At 34.8% G+C, this 19,877-nt stretch overlaps 1 protein-coding gene across 3 annotated transcripts in view; it reads left to right on the top strand.

The window, feature by feature from the left end:
* Positions 1 to 19,877, top strand: part of LOC121409220 (T-box transcription factor TBX1-like) — a 42,744-nt gene that overhangs the window by 3,877 nt on the left and 18,990 nt on the right. For all 3 annotated transcript variants that reach the window (XM_041601080.1, XM_041601079.1, XM_041601078.1), the window contains exon 2: positions 11,188 to 11,566. In XM_041601080.1, the coding sequence (XP_041457014.1) occupies positions 11,188 to 11,566 (379 nt within the window). The remainder of the gene's footprint in view (positions 1 to 11,187; positions 11,567 to 19,877) is intronic.

Genomic DNA, 19,877 nt, shown 5'->3' with positions numbered 1-19,877 from the left:
TGAGACCTCCACATTACCTCTCCATAGCCTGAACTTGTCTGCATTATATTTTCAGAGACTGATGCGAGACATCATTTCTTATATGTCAAACATTGGTGATATAAGATGTTGCTAAGTTTGTACATTAAATAAACGAAAGAGAAAGAAATGAGTTCCATACACAGTAATACAAAAATAACCATACGTCGATATTTCATTGAACTATACAAACTATCTGTGAAATAAACAAATAACTGTGATATAAAAGCAGATGAATGACCGATTCCATTTTCACTGATTGCCATCAATATTGTTGGTTAGCTGAAAACAAAAAGGTTTTCAATGAAGTGGTAGAGTGTGGTATTGTAATATCATAGATTTTGATACACCAATGAATAGGCCTATGTAATGCTGATGCTATATATATCACACAATTTGCACATTTTCAGGAAGAATTTTGCATATTTGCATTTAAAATTGCTTTGTCAGTTCATGAAGTTATCGTTGTTAGACGCAGAAGGGAGTATAAACATGTTGTTATAGGTCCATGCTATGGTATGAAGTAGCCTCATTATGTTTTCGAAACTGTTGGTCCATGATCGGATACAGTCAAAAGTGTTATTTTCTAGTAGACGGTGAAAAAAAATGCAAATAGTTTTTACTCATTATTTGTGAATGTATCGACCTATATATCATGCGTGTGTATACAGGCATAATGTTTTTGTACACGGTAATTATTTTTTTTACATGCAACTATATAAAGTATAGATATTTTGAATGAATCGAATACATTAGAAATTAAGAGAACGGGGAATGGAGAGCTTAATGATGACTGATAAGCTGACTTTGAAAAACACGTTACTATCTTGTATGAAAATTACATTATTGTATTATTGCCTTGTTATTTTGAAAAGTATATATATATTGATATGAGAACAATTAAGGCTTGATGCATTGCCCCCAAAATAGCATTTAATGAGTTAAGTTTACATTTTTTTAATTAATCAACCGTAATTCATTGATTGAGTTGAATCAGTTGTATTGTCAAATGTGTCATGAAATATCCTAATTCCGACAATGTAGAAAGTAGAAACAAATATTGAAGTAGTTAAAGTCACAATTATTACAGCAGCATTTTCTAGTTTTGAACGTTGATTGAAACACGCGGTAGGTGTAACGTTCCATCACAGCTGTCATTTATTTCACATATCAATGCTACATGGAATTAACAAGTAATCAGAAAATAAGGATATTTCTATGAAGGGTAGAGAGTCAACGACCTAATAAGTAGGCGAAAGAGGTTGAATATTGCCATAAATGAGACGAGTTTCCCCCCTTCTCTCTGGATTTGAAATGCATAAATCCCTAGCAGAGATTACCATTGCTGTGTGGGGAGATTTTCTCCTGTTAGTCATTGGAATGAGTGGGAGTGATCCTGTCATTTATATCAGCTCAAAAATGAAGGGAAAATGGATGAAGTACTATAATTATGACGGGACGTGTAGATTTTCTCACGAAATAATTCTGATTAATTGACTGATCTTTTTTGACAGTTCCCCCCTAAAATAATATAGGACTTGAATATTAATGCGTTTAGTAACCAGTTATGTACTTGTGTTTATTTTCCTCTTTCCACTGAAATAAAATTTTGAAATTATAAAGATATGCAAGGAATCAATAAGCGTGAATTTCCAATTATCACTGATTGTCACAATGAGAAGTCGTTGAATTTGAAGAAAAAAATTTCACGCTAAATAGGCCTATGTAGGCCTAATGTCCATGTTGCCATGCATGGTTTCCAATAAATAGCCTAAACGTGTATTATTTTAAAAGTCCCTTTATTTCACAATGTTATGGTTTTACCTGATTTGTTCTTATATTTTCATTTAAATATGTCAACAATCGTAAAATTAATCGATGTTAATTTTTATAGAAGATCTATAAATGACGGTTTTGAACAAGAATCTGCAAGTCAAGTTCCAGGACTACATTATTTCAAAAGAGTGAAGCATAGCTTGCGTTGGTCTATAAAACTCTTAACTGTAAAAGAGATACTCCAGACTGATAATTATGTGATTTAAACAGAATTAAGATAGAAATAAACAAAAAAGTCAAGCTCGTCAAATTTGGACGAGTGACAAGCCACAGACTTGCAATTGCAACAAAAAGAGATGTGACTTAAATTGCTTTGCCATTGACTGATTCTTTTTTTTTTAATTTTTTTCATGTTTCTATTTATCAGCCGTATAGTGCCCCTCTTTATTTGTAAAAAAAAAATGCCATTCAATTTTCAATGGAAGATTTTTTTTTACGCCAAAAAACACAAACATGCAATCATTTTCTTTTGCTGTCCAATAGATTTCCACACTGTACACTTATATTTTATTTCAATGAATAAAACCCAATTTATCAAATAAGTTACAAACATCATGATAAATTAATATGCCTACAGGTTTTATGTCTGTTATTACATGACTTTACGATGCCACGTGATGTGACAAGAATACGCAAGAAATGTTACAAAAAAACATTCATGCTACGTAGATTTAATTGTTCTTTGATGTAGCCTACCTGTTTTTGATATGTGGAGCATCTGACCAGTTATCAGATCACGACTTTCTTTGATTTTGATTGGCTAAGTCAGTACAGTTTCTATGGTAACTGTCGGATAAAACGTCCGACAAGTCCTTCGTAATAACCATGCCCGTGATGAAACGCTCCTCTGGTTATACCCTCTCGGTTATGTGATTGTGAAACCAGTTTTGAAGTAATGTGTAGTGCTTCTACTGGCCTTACAAGCAGATAAATATGATTTGGAAACTATAAAAAAGAGATTCTGGAATATTTATTCGATAAAATTAAAGTTTAAATGGTGATGCATTTGCAACGCTAGTAGGATTAACAACTATTTTATCCCGAAGTGAAATATTTGGTCATTTAATTAAAAAGGTGATGAATTGTGGTTGCCTCCTCAAATAAATTATAATTTTAACCTGCGAAACGCAACCAAATGTAAAGAAGACTAACAGATCCAGAAGCAGTGCCCTTCCAAATCTTCTTCGTTTGCTCAATGAATATTAAAATTCATAGCTAATGAAATCAATCTACATATTCGTTTTAGAAAATTGTGTAATATGTTTGAAAACCCTATACCGTGTTTTGAGAGAGTTTATAAATTGATCATTTTGCCATTACATTTCATTTTATGTACTATTTTTATCGATGATTTCCTGTTTAATTTCTGTAATTGTATTTTTTATTTTGTAATATAGATATTTGAAACTTCATGAAAAATGTGCTCATTTTATTTCATTTTTTTAACTGCACAGAACCATGAATGGAATGGAATTAAATTGAATTGTAACAGTGCACAAGCTTTCAGAGCACATGTTATCATCTTTCTTTGGTAGAGAAGAGGGGGGTAGTAGGTTATAGACTAAGATTGGGGTTATCCGAAACAGGAGAGCCTATGAAGTCTCAGTGATCTCCCGATTTTCCCTTGATGTGATTCATTTAACAACTAATTGGCGGGTTTCCGCATGAGAAACAAATCTGTAGCGATCATGTGCGATCAATATTGCTCTGATGTCGTCTGCTTCTAATGAACTTCTGCCCCAGCCTGGCTTCAGCCGTTCAGCTAAATACGGTTTGCACAAGTTTTATTTTCCCCGCTATTTTCATTGATTTAGAAATAAAATGCTGATTGATGATTTTATTTTTGATAATTAAGGTATAGTAAGTGCCCATAGCAAAGTTTAGCTTTCATTTTTTTTTTTTGGGGGGGGGCGGGTTGGTGCCGGTAGGTTGGCTAGTTTGCTAATAACTTCCACATTAACATGTTTCTTAATCCTTTTCAAGTTATTTTGTAAAATTCAATGTGAAGTTCTAACATTGGACTTAAGAGGCGTATTCATGAGTTTTTATACGCTCATTCCAGATGTTTTTTTAAATATTTAATCTGAGGTGTTATGATAAATAGCACCACGTGACGTACATATCAATTTTCAAGGTCTAGATGAAAAGTAGTTTTAAGCTGATAGCATTTTTTTTTAGAATCAAGATTGAATAGATAAAAAAATAAATAAAAAATAAAATTGCTTTGCCTGGTGTCGAGACTGATCAGAGGAAAAGCGCGCGAAAGGACTTGGGAGTAAACATAAGTTGGGAGGGGGCTAGGGCGGACTGTATTAAAAGGGGGAAGGATTGTACAATCCTGGCCGAATTATAGGTCACAGGAAGAATGGACAATGATATCAAAATGGCAATGGAAGTATCCCCTTACCATTCATTTCCGAGAAACTCAACTTATACTTCCAAATTAAAAGTTCAATCTGTAGAGAATCAGACAAAATAATCCAATCAATATGATAAAACACGACTTACTTCTAAAAACGGAAAGCATAGGTCGTTGAACCTGCAAGAAATGATGATTACAGTGTGCTTCTACATACAAACGTAAATTTTGTTACTCATTTCTGTTTAAAGAAATTTAGGACGATAAAGATCAAATTTGAATTTTCCAGCCTATATGATATCGATTACATTCTGATATCAAATATTTTTATATCAACTATTAGATACTAATTTATCATATTTCATTACTGTTCTTCGACTTGCATTCCCGAAGTTCTTCCCCCTCAGTTTTTAATTGAATTTGATTCGAATTGAATCTGATATTGATGTCTATATAATGTATGTATACTTCATAATGATAATGGTAAAAATAAATGATGATGATGACGATGATAATGATAATGATTATTATTATGACGATAATAACAATAACAATGCTAATGATAATAATAACAATTATTTTATTTTATCTATCATATTTGTATAATGATATAAATGAGTTGTATGTCACAATGATCGGAGATAAGATCCGTTTGATCATTGAAGATGGTGCTTTTATTCGTGAACACAAGATCCAAGATTCTTTTTTAGTGTCATTTGCATTCGTGGTAAGCGCAACATTGGTATCTACTCGATTGGATATTGAATAATCAGCAAATACTATAACCGGTCTGAACTTTTGTCTATCCAATCAGAGTATAGCCAAACCAATTGAATAATCCCGTTGAATAGCAAGTATTATATCTGGTCTGAAGTTATCCAATCAGAAGTGTGTATAGCTGAACCAATCGGAAGTTCAATCTCAATCTAACCTGCCATGTGCAATCAACTCAAACACGCATCATCCCTCTTGTGCGCGTCAAGAAAATAATTTCATGCCACAATCAATGTTAGGAGAAGAGCGGGAGACATAAATTCACACTTCCCGCCTTTAATCTGTAGGTTCAGACGCTGGTGAATCGTCTGCATCAAAATTGAAGATGGAACTGTTAAAGGTAACGTCAAGAATACCATCAAGCATTGTAATTCAACATCCAATTCATTATATAAGAGCGCTTTTTGTCATGCCAGGCTTTGATTTCTTTTGGAATAAAAGAAGGATGACAAAGAAGAAAATAAAATTCTGGTTATACATTTATGCATGAATTTCTTACTAAGGTAACAGAACTTTTGATTATGATGAAATTTTCGTTGATGTTTAGGTGTCATTTTAACAATATCGGAGAACAGAATTAGAATCAAAGCATATTCATATTTGCTTCATTTATTTGAATAAATTTAGGGGTGTTCTTTATTTCTAAAACCTTAACATCAGGTTCGGAAATACCTTCTGCATGATCTAAGCTGGGATTTGCGAAGCCAGTTTTGCTTTTCAGGTAAACATCAAGATATCTTTACGTACATGAGTGAGCTTATCTTGTATTTAGTGGGACTTCCACATACAAATGAGGTGTTCCGTTGAATAGACACATCGTAGACTGGCTAAGGGTGATAAGTGAAATGATAACAATATATTGATGTAAGATATAAAATATATTTATTATTATTATCTTTTAAGTATGGAATTCATATCAGAATTTATGTTAACTTAAAATTAAGAGTTAATTTTGAATATTTAGAAATTCGATGCTATAGAAATAACAACATGAACTTGAGCTGCTTCATCGCGACTATGGAATTCATTTTTTATTTCTTATATTCGTATAGCGTCATTTTGAAAGATATTAATGAAAACACGGTGATTGAATTCTGTCGTATTTTCTATCTACCAAATGGAGATACTATTAAGATATCATTTCTGATACGATATACCTTTTCAAGCCTGTATTTTTGTTCATGGTGAATATTTTCTATAAACAATTGCCATCGTGTCTAAATTGTTTTGAATTTTACCTCAGTTTAGAAAGCCATAATTTCATGTAAGAATTACAGTGATTATTATACAACATTCTTTGGCTTCTAAATTTTTGTTTTTGGCTTCTATAAAGTTTTGGCATAACAGATCGTGGTTGGCACATAATGAATGTTTCAATTCATGAATAATGTGGTTATCTTTCACCACTATTAGGGTTGTTGTGAATGGAGATTTGTCCAGCTGGACTTTAGTTTTGGACTCGATCTGAGAGGAAAAGGGTCATTATTTAATCAAACTTGTGTCGAATATGTTTGTTGAAATGAAGTTAAGCTTTGGTGCGCAAATAAAGACCTGGTATTAATGAAGTATCTAGTAGATTTTACATGTTTGATTAGTACCAATTATTGGCTGATGATAGCGGAAATGGTGGTGGTATGAATGTGGTGATAATGATTATGGATACTTTAACATGTGAAGGGAAGAGCCAGGTAGGCCTTCTTACTGGTCATCAACAAGTCTGATTGTATTTTCAGAGGACATTATGACTTTGTTATTCTTTAACTTTATGTCAACGAACTTCTTATATAATTTACATCATCGAACAGAATCATTACTTCATGATAACAAAACGCTTCGATATTTCAATATCATAGCAACGTTTTATTAAGCTATAATGTAATAATTAATATTTTTTCAATACAAGAAGTGCAAGTGTAAATGGAGTCTCTCTCTACAACAGAATTAAATAGAATAGACTTGCCAATAATACTAACAGTCCTTTTCAGATGAAATTATTTATCATACTATAAAAAGCATGCTCTTTGTGCCAGGAATGAAACTAACTCTAATGTAAAAAATGAAAATGTAGAATATTTAATCGAAATTGAATTATGTTTTAACTGTATACTTGGTTTGTTGTTTCAGTATTAACAGTTCTTTGATTTTATAGTTATTTTGTCCGTATCAATGAGAATATGCAATATCAACAGGGGCTGCGGAACGGATTCAAAGGTGGAGGGGGAGTACGGGGTGACCGTGTAAAAATCATAACGAGATGGGGGAGGGGGATGCTGAAGCCACGGGCTGACGCTACATGAAATACATGCATCTGGTTGGCTCAAAAATATATTTGCGTTGATTTTTGGAGTTGCATTGATTGCACAAGCTAAAAATGATGTCATCAAGTCGTAACAATTATAAAACCAACTCAGTTTTTCTATTCAGGCCTGCTTCAATGTTCTCCTAAAGCATTACAGTACACTTTTTTTTATGAACCTGAATTTTAAGTACGTGAAGTGACGTCGTCACGCGATTAGATCAAAATGTTTTTCTTCGAGTGTCGAGTACAAAAGAGCTCCCGTTCATGCCGTTAGTCATGTTAGTGGTGTTTCCATTTCCGCAACGAGAGCGATTGGCGTAAAAAAGCAAGAGATGAAGAATGCCATCAGCAGTATTTATAACAATATCAACAAATCAACAATTATGATTTTAACAAATTGATGGACAACAATAATCACCGAAGTTATATTTTCAACATAAATATTTTTGTGTTGTAGTATGTTTCTTAATAAGAATAGAGAAAAGATCTTCTTTCTCCAACATTTATAGGTTGATAAGATAACCTTGAGTTTGATTGGTTAAAAAGCACTGTTACCATGGTAACTGTCTTATAAAACGTCCGATAAGTGACATAAGTCCCTTCTGACCCTTCATGATAAGCTCCAAGGAATTTTAGAAATATATACATGTATATTTTGGGTATGTCAATAGAGAGAAAAGTTAAAACCTTTTAAGGCTTGGTAGAAAGTAAGACAATTGGCACCTGTTCGAATTTCCTTCAGGTATAGTTCTTTATTCCCGAGTAGCTGTAAGATAATTTCTCTCAAAACGCATAGCTATCGGGCTAATAGAAACGTTACTCAGATATGCAGTGATTGTGATAGGAGTTAATGCCTTTCGATTATTCTCGATTTCTTAATCACCCCGTGTTGCATCCGCCAAGCCGCCTGGGTAAATTATCGTCTTGCTATGTAGAGTAGTCGTTATCCAAGAGGGATACTCAAATCTTTATCGACAAATGAGTCTCGGTGGACCTAGTTGATTGCCGCCAATGATCACGAGAAGATGCTGTTTTAAAGGAACATATCATCGTCTTATCTTTATCTTTCAGTGTCGATTTGGTGCTCAAGTACACTACATCGGGATCTGTTCATTTTCAAATGAAAGTAGCACGTTTCGGAGGTGTGAAAAAATAATGTTGAAATATAGTTAACATTGCAAATCCTATGCGTAAACCATATAGGCAAGTCATCTGTTCTGATATCCAAAGTGACCCTCTCTGAAACAAAGAAAAAAATAAACCCTCCAAAACAAACAAACAAACTATAACCACAAAAGAAAATGGATTTTTGCCCTTCACAAACGACCGCATTCCTATTCTGATCCAACTACAGTAGATAGGTATTGAAGCAACGTCTAAACGAGAGTCAAATAATGCTGTTTAACACTGAATTGTGGTGTTTAAATCATATTTATTGTTGACCCAAATAAAGTATGTTTCAACATTTCTCTGATGTGGTCATCTAAACACAGGGGTTTTTGCAGTGTATTCACAAACATTTCTGCATTAACCCTTCTTGTGAGAACTTTAAATATTATTTTACATCTTTATTCAATTTAATGGATAACGGGATTGACTTATTTTAAATGGAGTAGAATTTGACAAACAGAGAGTCAAAAAAATTTCATCAAAAATCCGATGAAAAATAATGGGGTTATTGTATTGTAAATGTTAGAAATATGCACGCTGTTATGAATATGTAAATGTGCTAATGTCCCTTCTTTCTTTTTCATTAAAGGGATACTCCGGGCTGAAGATATTTCTATCTAAATAAATGGAATAAAATTCACAAAGCAAAATGCTGAAAATTTCATCGAAATCGGATAACAAAATAACAAATTTATTGAATTTTTAAGACTTGCATTATTCCGATGAAGCAGTTCTAGGCACGTCTTCATGAATATTCATTAGGCATGTTAGGTGGGCTGATGATGTCACATCCCACTTTCTTTATTACATATCATAACTGTTTCATTTTTTCATAAATGTGTAAATGATGTGTCTCCATTATGAAATATGTTGCAGCAAGAAAACATTAATGCACTAAATTAGTTGTCGATTTAATTGTTTTAGTAGAAAATGTTGAATAAATCTAATTTCATATAATAAAATACGAAAGAACAAATGGGGATGTGACATCAGTACACCTAATGAATATTCATGAAGAAATGCCGAGAACAGTTTCACCAGAATAATTGAAATCCTTAAAATTCAATAACTTTGTTATTTGTCATTCGATTTTGATCAAATTTTAAATATTTTGCTTTGTGAGTTTTACTCTATTTACTGAGATATAAATATGATTATCTTCTGCCCGGAACATCCCTTTAATCATTATTATTTATTTTTTTAGACATGTCTATATAACAAGTCTCCCTTTTAACAAAAGTATGCAGTAATGATCATCTTACATATAGGCCTAGACTTAGTCGACAGTCCCTTTTCTATTCCATAGAAATTTGAATTAATAGTATCATGTAATAAAGATGCAAAACAATTGAATGTGAAGATGGCGTCATCAGTTAGCTTATTGTACATGTATGTATATTCACGAGGACATGCAGATCTACTTTTTCGCCGGCCATAATATCATCATGATGTTTAATATTATGGCCGGCGAAATGATAGTTTCGTTATTCCTTTCCCGATTTTGATGTGCAGCTTTGGGCTTTTCTTTACTTGATTTGTAAGAAAGCATGAATGTTTGTAAGCAAGCAAACCGTTGTACTGTAAGTGACAGCAATGGTTGTATAACGATAAATAACCATGTATAAGAAAGGGAACTAGCGCATTGGTGTGAATCGAACCCGGTTCACATTAATTGCGAAAAAACCGGTCAACCGATTGAGATATCCCGCCTCATCGAAATTATAGAATCTTTTATTGACTGATTACTGTTCAGATAATGCCGTCAGCGATGACGTGATTTGTTTACCAAAATATGTAAAATTGTATGCCCTTCTGATTTACAAGGATAAAAAACAATTAAGAGAAATGTCTTATAAAGATTTCGTCCCCTCTCTTATTTTAATTGCCCGCTACAAGGCAAACTCATCAGGATATCAGGGGCCCATGCTGGAATCGGACCCCTCGTGCTCAAGCAACAACCTGTGTCATCTTTCCCTTTATATAGTTTCGATATATTAGAATTGGAAAGGAAATCTAGAAGGAAGCAAGTTTTCCTTTGAGATCTTCCATCGGATGAAATGATTTGCTCGCTCTTTGTTTTAAATATATACTAAATTTGAACAAAACTCTCCCTTATAAAACGTTAAAATTGCTAATTTTTTGGTCTTTATCACATTCCCTTTTAATGAAATGAAAGATGAAAATGAAATAAATCTTATAATATTATTTAGAAACATACATTTACAAAATACTATTTAGAATGAGTTCGTATAGCACCATTAACAATCAAGCATTTACAAACAATCAATTACGTAAACTAAAATATCGTACTTTTGGGAATGTATAGAAAATTTTTAGTTTCAAAATGGCAGTCAGTTTGTATTCATGTCATTATGTCATATATGTTAAATTGAAATAAAGGCATATAGATCACGTTGAAGGGGCACCATGATGACAATTGTAACTTTCCTAATGATTGGACGTGATGTATCTGCTTCTTTCTCCAAAATACAATCCTTCATTTTATACGTAGAAGAATATTTTGTAAAAGAAAAATATTGAAAAAAGGATATGAATCTATGAAAGCGAGAAATGTTCCGTTTGTGTTTGCATAGTCCTCTTGTGAAATTCTGCAATAGGCCTACACAGAAGACTTGCATTTCTCGACCTATTATTCTGCATGTTCCTTATAAAACAAATATTACCCTTGCCATCCCACCAAATAATTAATAATTTGCTACTCTTTTTTTAGGAACGAATGATTCAAGAACGAATGGCGACTATGGTGACACAAACCACCTCAGTGCGGGAAATCTTAACGGACAGACAGACGTCACCAGTCCCAATCCAAAGCGAAAGAACTCGGTTAGCGATCGCTCACATACGGGCGAGTCGTCCCCTATGACGTACGGCAGCGATGGCAGCCCAAGCAGTGGCAGCGGAATCGGAGGAGACGGTCGACGGGAGAGTTCCGGGGAACAGGATATGCAGGCGCTGAAGAAGAGAAGGCAGGCGGATGAGAAACCGATGAGTGCGAAAGTCGCAGGGGTCGAAGTTAGATTAGAGATGAAAGCGTTATGGGACGAGTTTCATTCCTTGGGTACAGAAATGATAGTCACAAAGGCAGGCAGGTAAGACTGCAATCTTTATGTGCTTCATGAATAACAATAATAATTTCGTCTATATACGTTAGAAACGGGAATAGAACAATGGCCAGATTATTAAAACAAAATTTTATTATAGATGAACACTAGTTAGGAAGCAGTTGATTGGTGTATACACACTGGGGAGATGTACATAAAGACAGACAGACCAATCCCTCTCTACACAATGAAAACCTTTTTTTTGTACAAAGTTGTCGACTATATAATAATAGGACCAATAACTACTTTATTCGCTTCTATAAGAAGCACAATCACATACAAGCATATAGATATGAATACAATACAGTTAATGACATGAATACAAGCATGAAGCATGTATGAAAAAAATCAGACAAAATTTTAGCAATCATCTTATCCCAGTTACCGCACATCCATTCCCATGACAGGTCGAGATGAACATGGCAATACCAGACAGAACAGAAAATTGTTTTATATCCCAATCAAACCACCCCAACAACCCCACCCCCTCCCTACAGTATTTTCCTTCTCTATAATTAATCATGATTATTTAAACTTAACGACTACTGTAAGGTTATTAACAGCATTTTATAAAAATTCAAACATCGTTTTATTCTGTGTATTTCTAGTTTTTCATTTGAATGAATCCATAAGTGATAGTTGAACACACCCGTTTACATTTTGCGAATATTTAGACCTATATATAAATTTTGGTTCAACATTGTCAAAAGTTACCTTTACTGATATTTTGGTGTAAATATAGAGAGTGCACATAACGATCACATAAATGCAGTAACATGTTGATGTACATGTATTTACGTCACATCTTAAATATTGCTGTATTTGCCCTTCAGCATGTTCAAGATTCGGATGAATGAACTCAACAGAAAATTTCTTGAGTTACAGATTATAATTAAAAGATACACCTACCAGAGTATTTTTAACCTCCGAAATATAGTCTGAATAAATGTATTTAATTTTTTTAAACCCAATAATAATTTAGTATAATTATTCTTCATGTTATTGGTGGATAACATGACAGCTGCAGTGACAATGTTTCTGCATAGCACCTTTTTGACTTTACATGGACCATGACATGATCTTTATAGTTTACTCTGTTATGGTTCAACGAATAGCTTAATTATTCTAAAAATACAGAATCAAAGTATTTGAAATTCCATGTAGTCCCAACAACCCAATTGGAACCACCCCAAATATAGATGATAAAAAACAACCAACAACAACAAAAGACTCGACTTAATCGATCGACTCTCTTATTTCTTTACCGCCACGCTGTGGCCAACTTATCTAACATTGAGGTCTACGTAAAGCTATAAATTATTATTTTACATCTGATTGAAATAATAATTTCTTTATTTTATTTAGATTTCGATTAGAGTAGTCTTATCCATAAGTTATTGGTAGTTTGTTTTTACCAATTTTCCTCTTAAATAAAAACCAACAAAAACATGAAAAAACATAGGTTTTTCTAATATCAAGGCCAAAGTACTTAGGGGTTGTAAGATTAAAAAATAAGGGGTTCTACGTACATACTGTTATAATTTTCCAGGTTGCCATTTGGCAATTGAGGTGATGACGGGGTAGGTGCTGGCGGGCGGGGGGGGGGGGGTTGCAGCCTTAGTATACGATTGATTCAGGGATCGCGGAACGGTTTTAAGGGGGGGGGGGCTGACCATGCAAAAATCACATCAGATGGTCATTTTATTGTATTTTTGTGCACGGATTTTGGAAAAAAGGGGGGTGGCTGAAGCCAACCCAGCCCCCCCCCCCCGGTTTCCGCTGTCTCTGTTTACCATGTATGTTTGTACCCCGACTTTGGTTGGTTGAGTGGGCACTTTCGTTCATTTGTACATAGCTAGTTGAATATTATGGCGGACAATCGTTCGTGTCATACTTTAAAAATTGAAATTCTGTTCTATATATTTACTTTTTGTGGAGGGGGGGGGGGTGTACTGTTCCTGTATAAAACTATGATATGAGCAGAGCGGATTGTAAGACAGACGGAGTAGGTTCTTTCGCTGCTCCCATCATGTTTGTTTCAATCTTGAGATTCCGAGCGCGTCTTGACCGAGTTTTTACGGTCTCTCAGGAGGCATTATCACCCGCTTGAAAAAGTGTTTAAATCCACACACATGGTCACCAATAATTCCCTCTCCATGTTTTCAACATCCTATGCTGCAGATTGTAGTTCCTTTCGTGTATGGATGATCCATGAGGAGCTGTATAATGTCACTATGCGAGATAATTTTGCATTTTCATTCAAAATGATCAGGGTTAGAGTTTCTTTGTGTAGAGATAACTTGCGGTACTGAGAATAGTGTTGTGAGCAAGCAGCAACACAGTGATTGTTGAAGGAGAATAGTTTAGATTGTAAATGGTTTATCTATAATTGGAGAACGAGATGTTGATGTTGGAGAAATAAATTATAATATTTGAGAACAAAATTATGAAGAGATAGTTTAGTTTAATTATTGACCAGTCAGGTTGATAGATTATTAACCCTTTGATCTTTTGGGGAAAAAAGAGACCTCGATGAATACAAATGTAAGCTTTTATTGTCGCTTGTAAATAGAAAATTCTTCATATCATAATTTTCAAATAATCGTTGACAATATCGTTCTTAACGTTGGGAGCAGCGACGAGAAATGAAAGCTGTAAGGGAATTCTCCGAGTTTTCTCGAAGTATATAGGTAATATTTTGTTAGTGTTGGATTATCCATACCTTTGCTGGAGTATGACGCTAATGTTTCACGAGGAAGAAATGTTTCCAAATATCTGAAGTAATATAATGCTGAATATCTCTCTTTTGAAGTGAGCCGACGAGTGAAGGTATTGCGATGATAAACCGTTTTTCTTAGGCATCTTAGCCTATGAATGTTGAACTGATGTTGAGTATCTAGGCCTACTTCATTGCGGTCATACTACTCAAAATTATGACGATAGCGGCGATCATGTAAAACTACATAGTTTGGTTGAACGGCAAGGGTGACGAGTATGTGCCGAGAAATTTTCACTTCAAAAGTGCCATGATTGTAGACTCTCAAAGAGTTCATAATCGTCACCAACACATTATGCAATTAGGATATCCATTTTTCGCATAGCTGGATGTTGCTCGATCAACTATTGATTAAGACATGAATCTAAAGTCTTTTTTTTTGGGGGGGGATATATATATATATACATAATCATGATAATTATTGAGGCAGCGCCATTTAAAAAAAAACGACATTGTTCGGCTCATACAAAAATTAATTCCAATCAATACACAAAACGAGTCCCATAATTGGTATTCACAATTTCGGTTATATATATATAATAAAAACTGTTTTTCCGAAATGTTGGGACTTATGGACTTCATAATGCTGATATTGTTTCCATGGAAATATATGACCGTATAGTTGGACTTCAGGTAATCAATCACCCTTTAATAAAAGTTCGTTGGACTCTATCTCTTTCCTTTCATAAAGTAAAGACAGTCGACGTTTTCTGAGTTTCTATCCGGTGTTAATACATGCCACAGACACACCGCACATTCTCTACAGAATCTCTAATAATATTTTTCCTCTTAGTCCCATGCGCTCACATTTCACGTGGGCAATATTGCCTTCTGTTCCGCTGTGCTTTGGTCCCATATATTGAATATCAGCGCGGCTGTCTCTTCGATACTCGCAAGGATGCGATGATAGTGTAACTAGAGGCATTTCCATTTCGCCCTAAATGGGAAAGTTAACTTGGTATAATATGTAGCTATGCCTGGGGCCCGTTGCAGAAAGAGTTGCGTTTAAACGCAAGTCAAAAAATCAATCGCAAGTCCGAAATGCGCGCTGTTGATTTGTTGAAAATGAAGTTGCGCGTGATTTTTTATAGATGCGTTTGATTGCAACTCTTTCTGCAACGGGCCCCTGTACTGATTAATTGTTACAATCATCCCGATTGGACTCTAAATCAATGACAGATTCAGTCCCATTTAAGATTTATAAAAAGGTGTCATGGTTTTGTTGGATGGCGATTACGAAGCTAAGAAAGAAGCTTGACTGTCAGATTATCATAGAAATAGTGTCCTCATATGTAGTATGATATACAATAAAACACATTTTTAGATTTAGCTTTCACATCATAATCGTTTTAAGGCAGATACATTCATTCAATCTAGTAGTTCATTGGAATAGTGACATGTATTTGGGGGAGGGAATTACCAAGACTATGTATGTAGAGATAACTTTAGAAAGTTTTTTACATATAATATTATTTGTGCCCACCACGTCAGTTTAATTATGCTTTTACAAGGACTCACTCTTCCAAGTGTTTAAGTTGTATAGGGGTAAATTATGAATTTATTTGGGATCCCATGCTTTTTCGATGAATTCGTGACACAAGTCTGGATATGGAGACTAAAGAAAGCGATTTGAAGAGAATATGGTCCCTGCCTATCATGGCGTATTTACCTTGCCATCAGTCCGTGGATTACAGAGACGTGGGCATAGAAGATGCAATCCTCTACCTTCTCGGTTTCGTTGACCGAAGGTAGAGAGATGCATGGCGAAGGGAAGTTACCGGGGTGTAGGGGCGGAACTATATTAAAAATAAGGAAACTGGGCCCCGCCCCCATTGATATAATATAAGGTACAAAGATGATGGGGGTAATTGGAACTTTTAGGGATGGCCATCCCCTTCATGTGATGGACAATGGAAGGTTGCTGGTTCCCAACAGCTCTAGTCATTGTACTATGTGGCCTATTTGCTATTTCCACTCGCCGCCCCTCGTCTTCTTCATCGACTACAACATCTGGCTCCATCCCTACTGATTCATCTTCATGAGCCCCCATTTCAATTGCTTTCCCTCTCTGGAACGAATGAGGGGATTAGGCAACGTGCTAGAAATATCCTTTTGATTCTCTTCCGATTGTAGCCTCTGTGGATTCTAAGGGCAACCTGAGATGAGGACCCAACTGAAAGACAACCCATGTAGGATTAGCCACCGGCCGGGTGGCAATGCCAATCGCAATTAGGCTGTCTTAAAGTTCTCATCTACCATCTTCACGTCGGTTTCTCTACACCATGCATGCATTGGGGAAATCCAGAAATCTTGGAATCTCAGTTAAAGGCGAAATTTTACTACCTTCCCACTTTACCTGCATTGGTATCCATGTTTATTTTTAGATCCTTTAAAATGAGGTGAGCACTGGTAAAGACTGCTTCACGGAGAAAATAATTTTCGTTATAAATAACTTTATTTGCGAAGGATCGGACATGTTCGCCTGTTTTTAATTTAATGTTTACCATGTTAAATCTATTTATCAGCTCTCCTATTGAAGTTAGTTTGGGTTTGAATTTGGATTAGTGATAAAATACTTCCCATTTTCGAGAAATATTCTATTTACGATCTTATCATCTGGGAAATCAGGAAATGCAAGCATTGGATCCTGCAAAAAATCGGGATTTCTGGCGTTGTTTGTATTTAAATGAAAGTTTTATAATGTAATTATTCAGGACTTTGTCATTTTGTGTCTGATATTTCTGTCGACCATGCAAATGTATACGGATTCAGCACATATCAAAGCTATTATCAGAGTTAGTAGACCCAGAAGCTATACTATCTATCCCGAATTCATTTGCTAGAACAGAAGATGCCATTCCTGATGCCTTTGGTGTACATGCATTCTGTCTACACATACCTTCGCAGAGAAGGATCTTGATATATCCCGAGTTAATCAGTTTAATCATGATCTCTATCAGCTCAGATTACAAGCTTCCCATCTTCAATGATGTTCAGAATTTGTCTCATGTCTGTCTCATGATTGTAAGCTGATATTCACGTCTTTATTAATGTTCTCATATTCGTGGGAAATATTCTTGGGAAGAATCCTACACAGACGTGCTTGACTTAAACGTCTATGCTCAATCTGATTTGGAGTATTTTCTCAGATTATTGATTCCGTTTACGAGGATCCTTCGTAACTGCATTATTCATCTTATAAAGAATACAATAATGATTTATTTAGTTAATGTGCATAGAAAAATCCCATAAAACAAAGGATAACATAGTTTGTCTTGTAATCTTTTATTCTTCTGGAAAACGTATAATGTCTAGAATTTCAATTCAGCCGATCTTTATGCATATATACCTAAAAATTTACTTCCACCATTTCGTAAGATAGGGTGTTTGTTCCCCTAATGTATCAGCCTCCATGATTTCTTTACCTTGGTACTTAAGAAGTCAAAAAGCATATAATCTCCATCGTATAGCGTTACATTCCAGGTAATTGTCAACAAATTAGCATTGCTATGCGATGAGTAGTGCAGTTGAGTTGCCAGAATGTTACATGATATGTCTTCAAATACATGGGGGTTACTAGTCATGTCATTATGCATCAGTATGATTAATGGTGAAGATGGCAGTTTATCTGACATACCGCGGGCAAAACTAATATAGATATTTTGGTTACTTTGTAGGTATGTATAGGCCCTACTAGGTCGAGTTGAATGAAGTGACAAAAAGGAGCTGGTTTTAAACAGGTAATCTAATGACTTTCAATGGAATTATTATTTTGGGGCTTTAGGGAGCGCATTGTGAAAGGACTTTTTTGGGATGTTTAATTCCGACAAAGTCTTAATATGTTGAAACAAGAACCGAAGTTGTATTCCTGCTTGAAGTCGGATCAATGGGGACCGTCATAATACACCAGTCACATTGGAAGTCACCAATTGTTGTGTTATATATGCTCCATGTATCCTGCATTGTAAGCCTACCCATTTTTTTTCGATAAAAGGATAGTAGTGGTACCCCCGTTGGAAAGGGTTACGCATGAATATATAGTATTTCAATTTTGTGTCTATTTCGTGGTACATTTATGAGCTTTACGATAATAGCTAGTATACATAATACAAAGGTAGGTTTTCTCCTCTCAACTCCCTGGAAAAATGGGTCTTGAAACTGCTCTCTATAAGGAATTATACCTTAGCTCGACGTTGTAGTTTTGTTTTTGCAATGCACGAAAGCTAACCAGACACCGTCATGGTAGTAGTACAGTCGTCAACATGTACGGTTCTGTGTAGGACGCAAAGGCCTTGACATTCAACAAGTATTAAGTTTCTAAATCTTATCTGTCCCAACCCACACCGATCATATCACATGGGGCTGTAATGTGTCGTGATGGCCCCTTGTCTTCCCGTGTGAGTGTGGGTGTGTTTGTGAGCTCGGTGAAGTATTTATGCGACGTTAGATGTATGGTATTGCGTTCTCTATACGTAATGGATGGAATTCCCTGCTTATATTAATCGAACAAAATAGATATAGTACCTTTAAAGGTTAAACGCCTTCAAATAAGTCAAACTAACGATTACTCGGTAGATCAGCGTAGTGGATGGCTATAACTAGTATAAATTATGTATATACGCAGAGAACGCAACATATGTATTAAATTTAATTCTGTCTGCTCTTTATGAACGGTTACCGGGGCATATATTCGTTGTGATTTTACCTCGGTAGAAATGATTTTCAGTATTAAGGTTTTTTCCTACATGAATGAATTATATATTTTTTTAATAGGAAACACACCTTCAGTTAATAATATTGAAAAATATTGATACAAAGTTAGAGGATATTGACTTAAAATGGAAAGGAAAGAAATTACAAGACTAGTGGCTGTCAGCGGCTCAGTTATCATGATGTGCTTTCCAACTATTTCTAAATTTTAATAATAGTTGTACCACTGCTTTGGGAGAATCTTGCTGTTACCATAGTAGCCACGAATTATTCATATTCATATTAAAGCGCGTTCATTCAAAGATTCGGCTCGTTTAGCTAAAGCAACGATTGGTACATGAATTTAAAGTCAGATATGTCATGTAAGGCTTGTTTTTATTTGTACAGTCATCCCTCATAACTCTAGTCTTTCTCTACCGAACCGTGAAGCTATCCTACCAAGGGCTCTGTCGTCAAACCAATTCTTCATCTTCCTCTCTTTTCCTCCCCTCTATTCGTTTCCTTTGTCACCATAGCACCATTTATGCCTACACCTTGTTCATGTTGGACTTCTCAGTTGATTTGCATTTCCCAGCGTCTCTTTACTCAGCGGTATTTTTTTCCATTCGATTAGTGACCTTATGTATGCACCCAATTTTCCTTGATTATAAAAAAATGAACATATTTTAGACAAATACTAAGTTAGATATTTTCTAGTTATAAAGCGCAACAGTGTAGGTTTATACTATTTCATAAATTTTTGACATCATTTTGATGTTTTTCTTTATTATAAGGCCTATGTGATTAGTTTTTAAACACAACTGAATAATATAT

This window comes from Lytechinus variegatus, chromosome 2, assembly GCF_018143015.1.
Source record: "Lytechinus variegatus isolate NC3 chromosome 2, Lvar_3.0, whole genome shotgun sequence".
Taxonomy (NCBI): domain Eukaryota; kingdom Metazoa; phylum Echinodermata; class Echinoidea; order Temnopleuroida; family Toxopneustidae; genus Lytechinus; species Lytechinus variegatus.
This window is presented reverse-complemented; position numbering and strand designations above follow the sequence as displayed.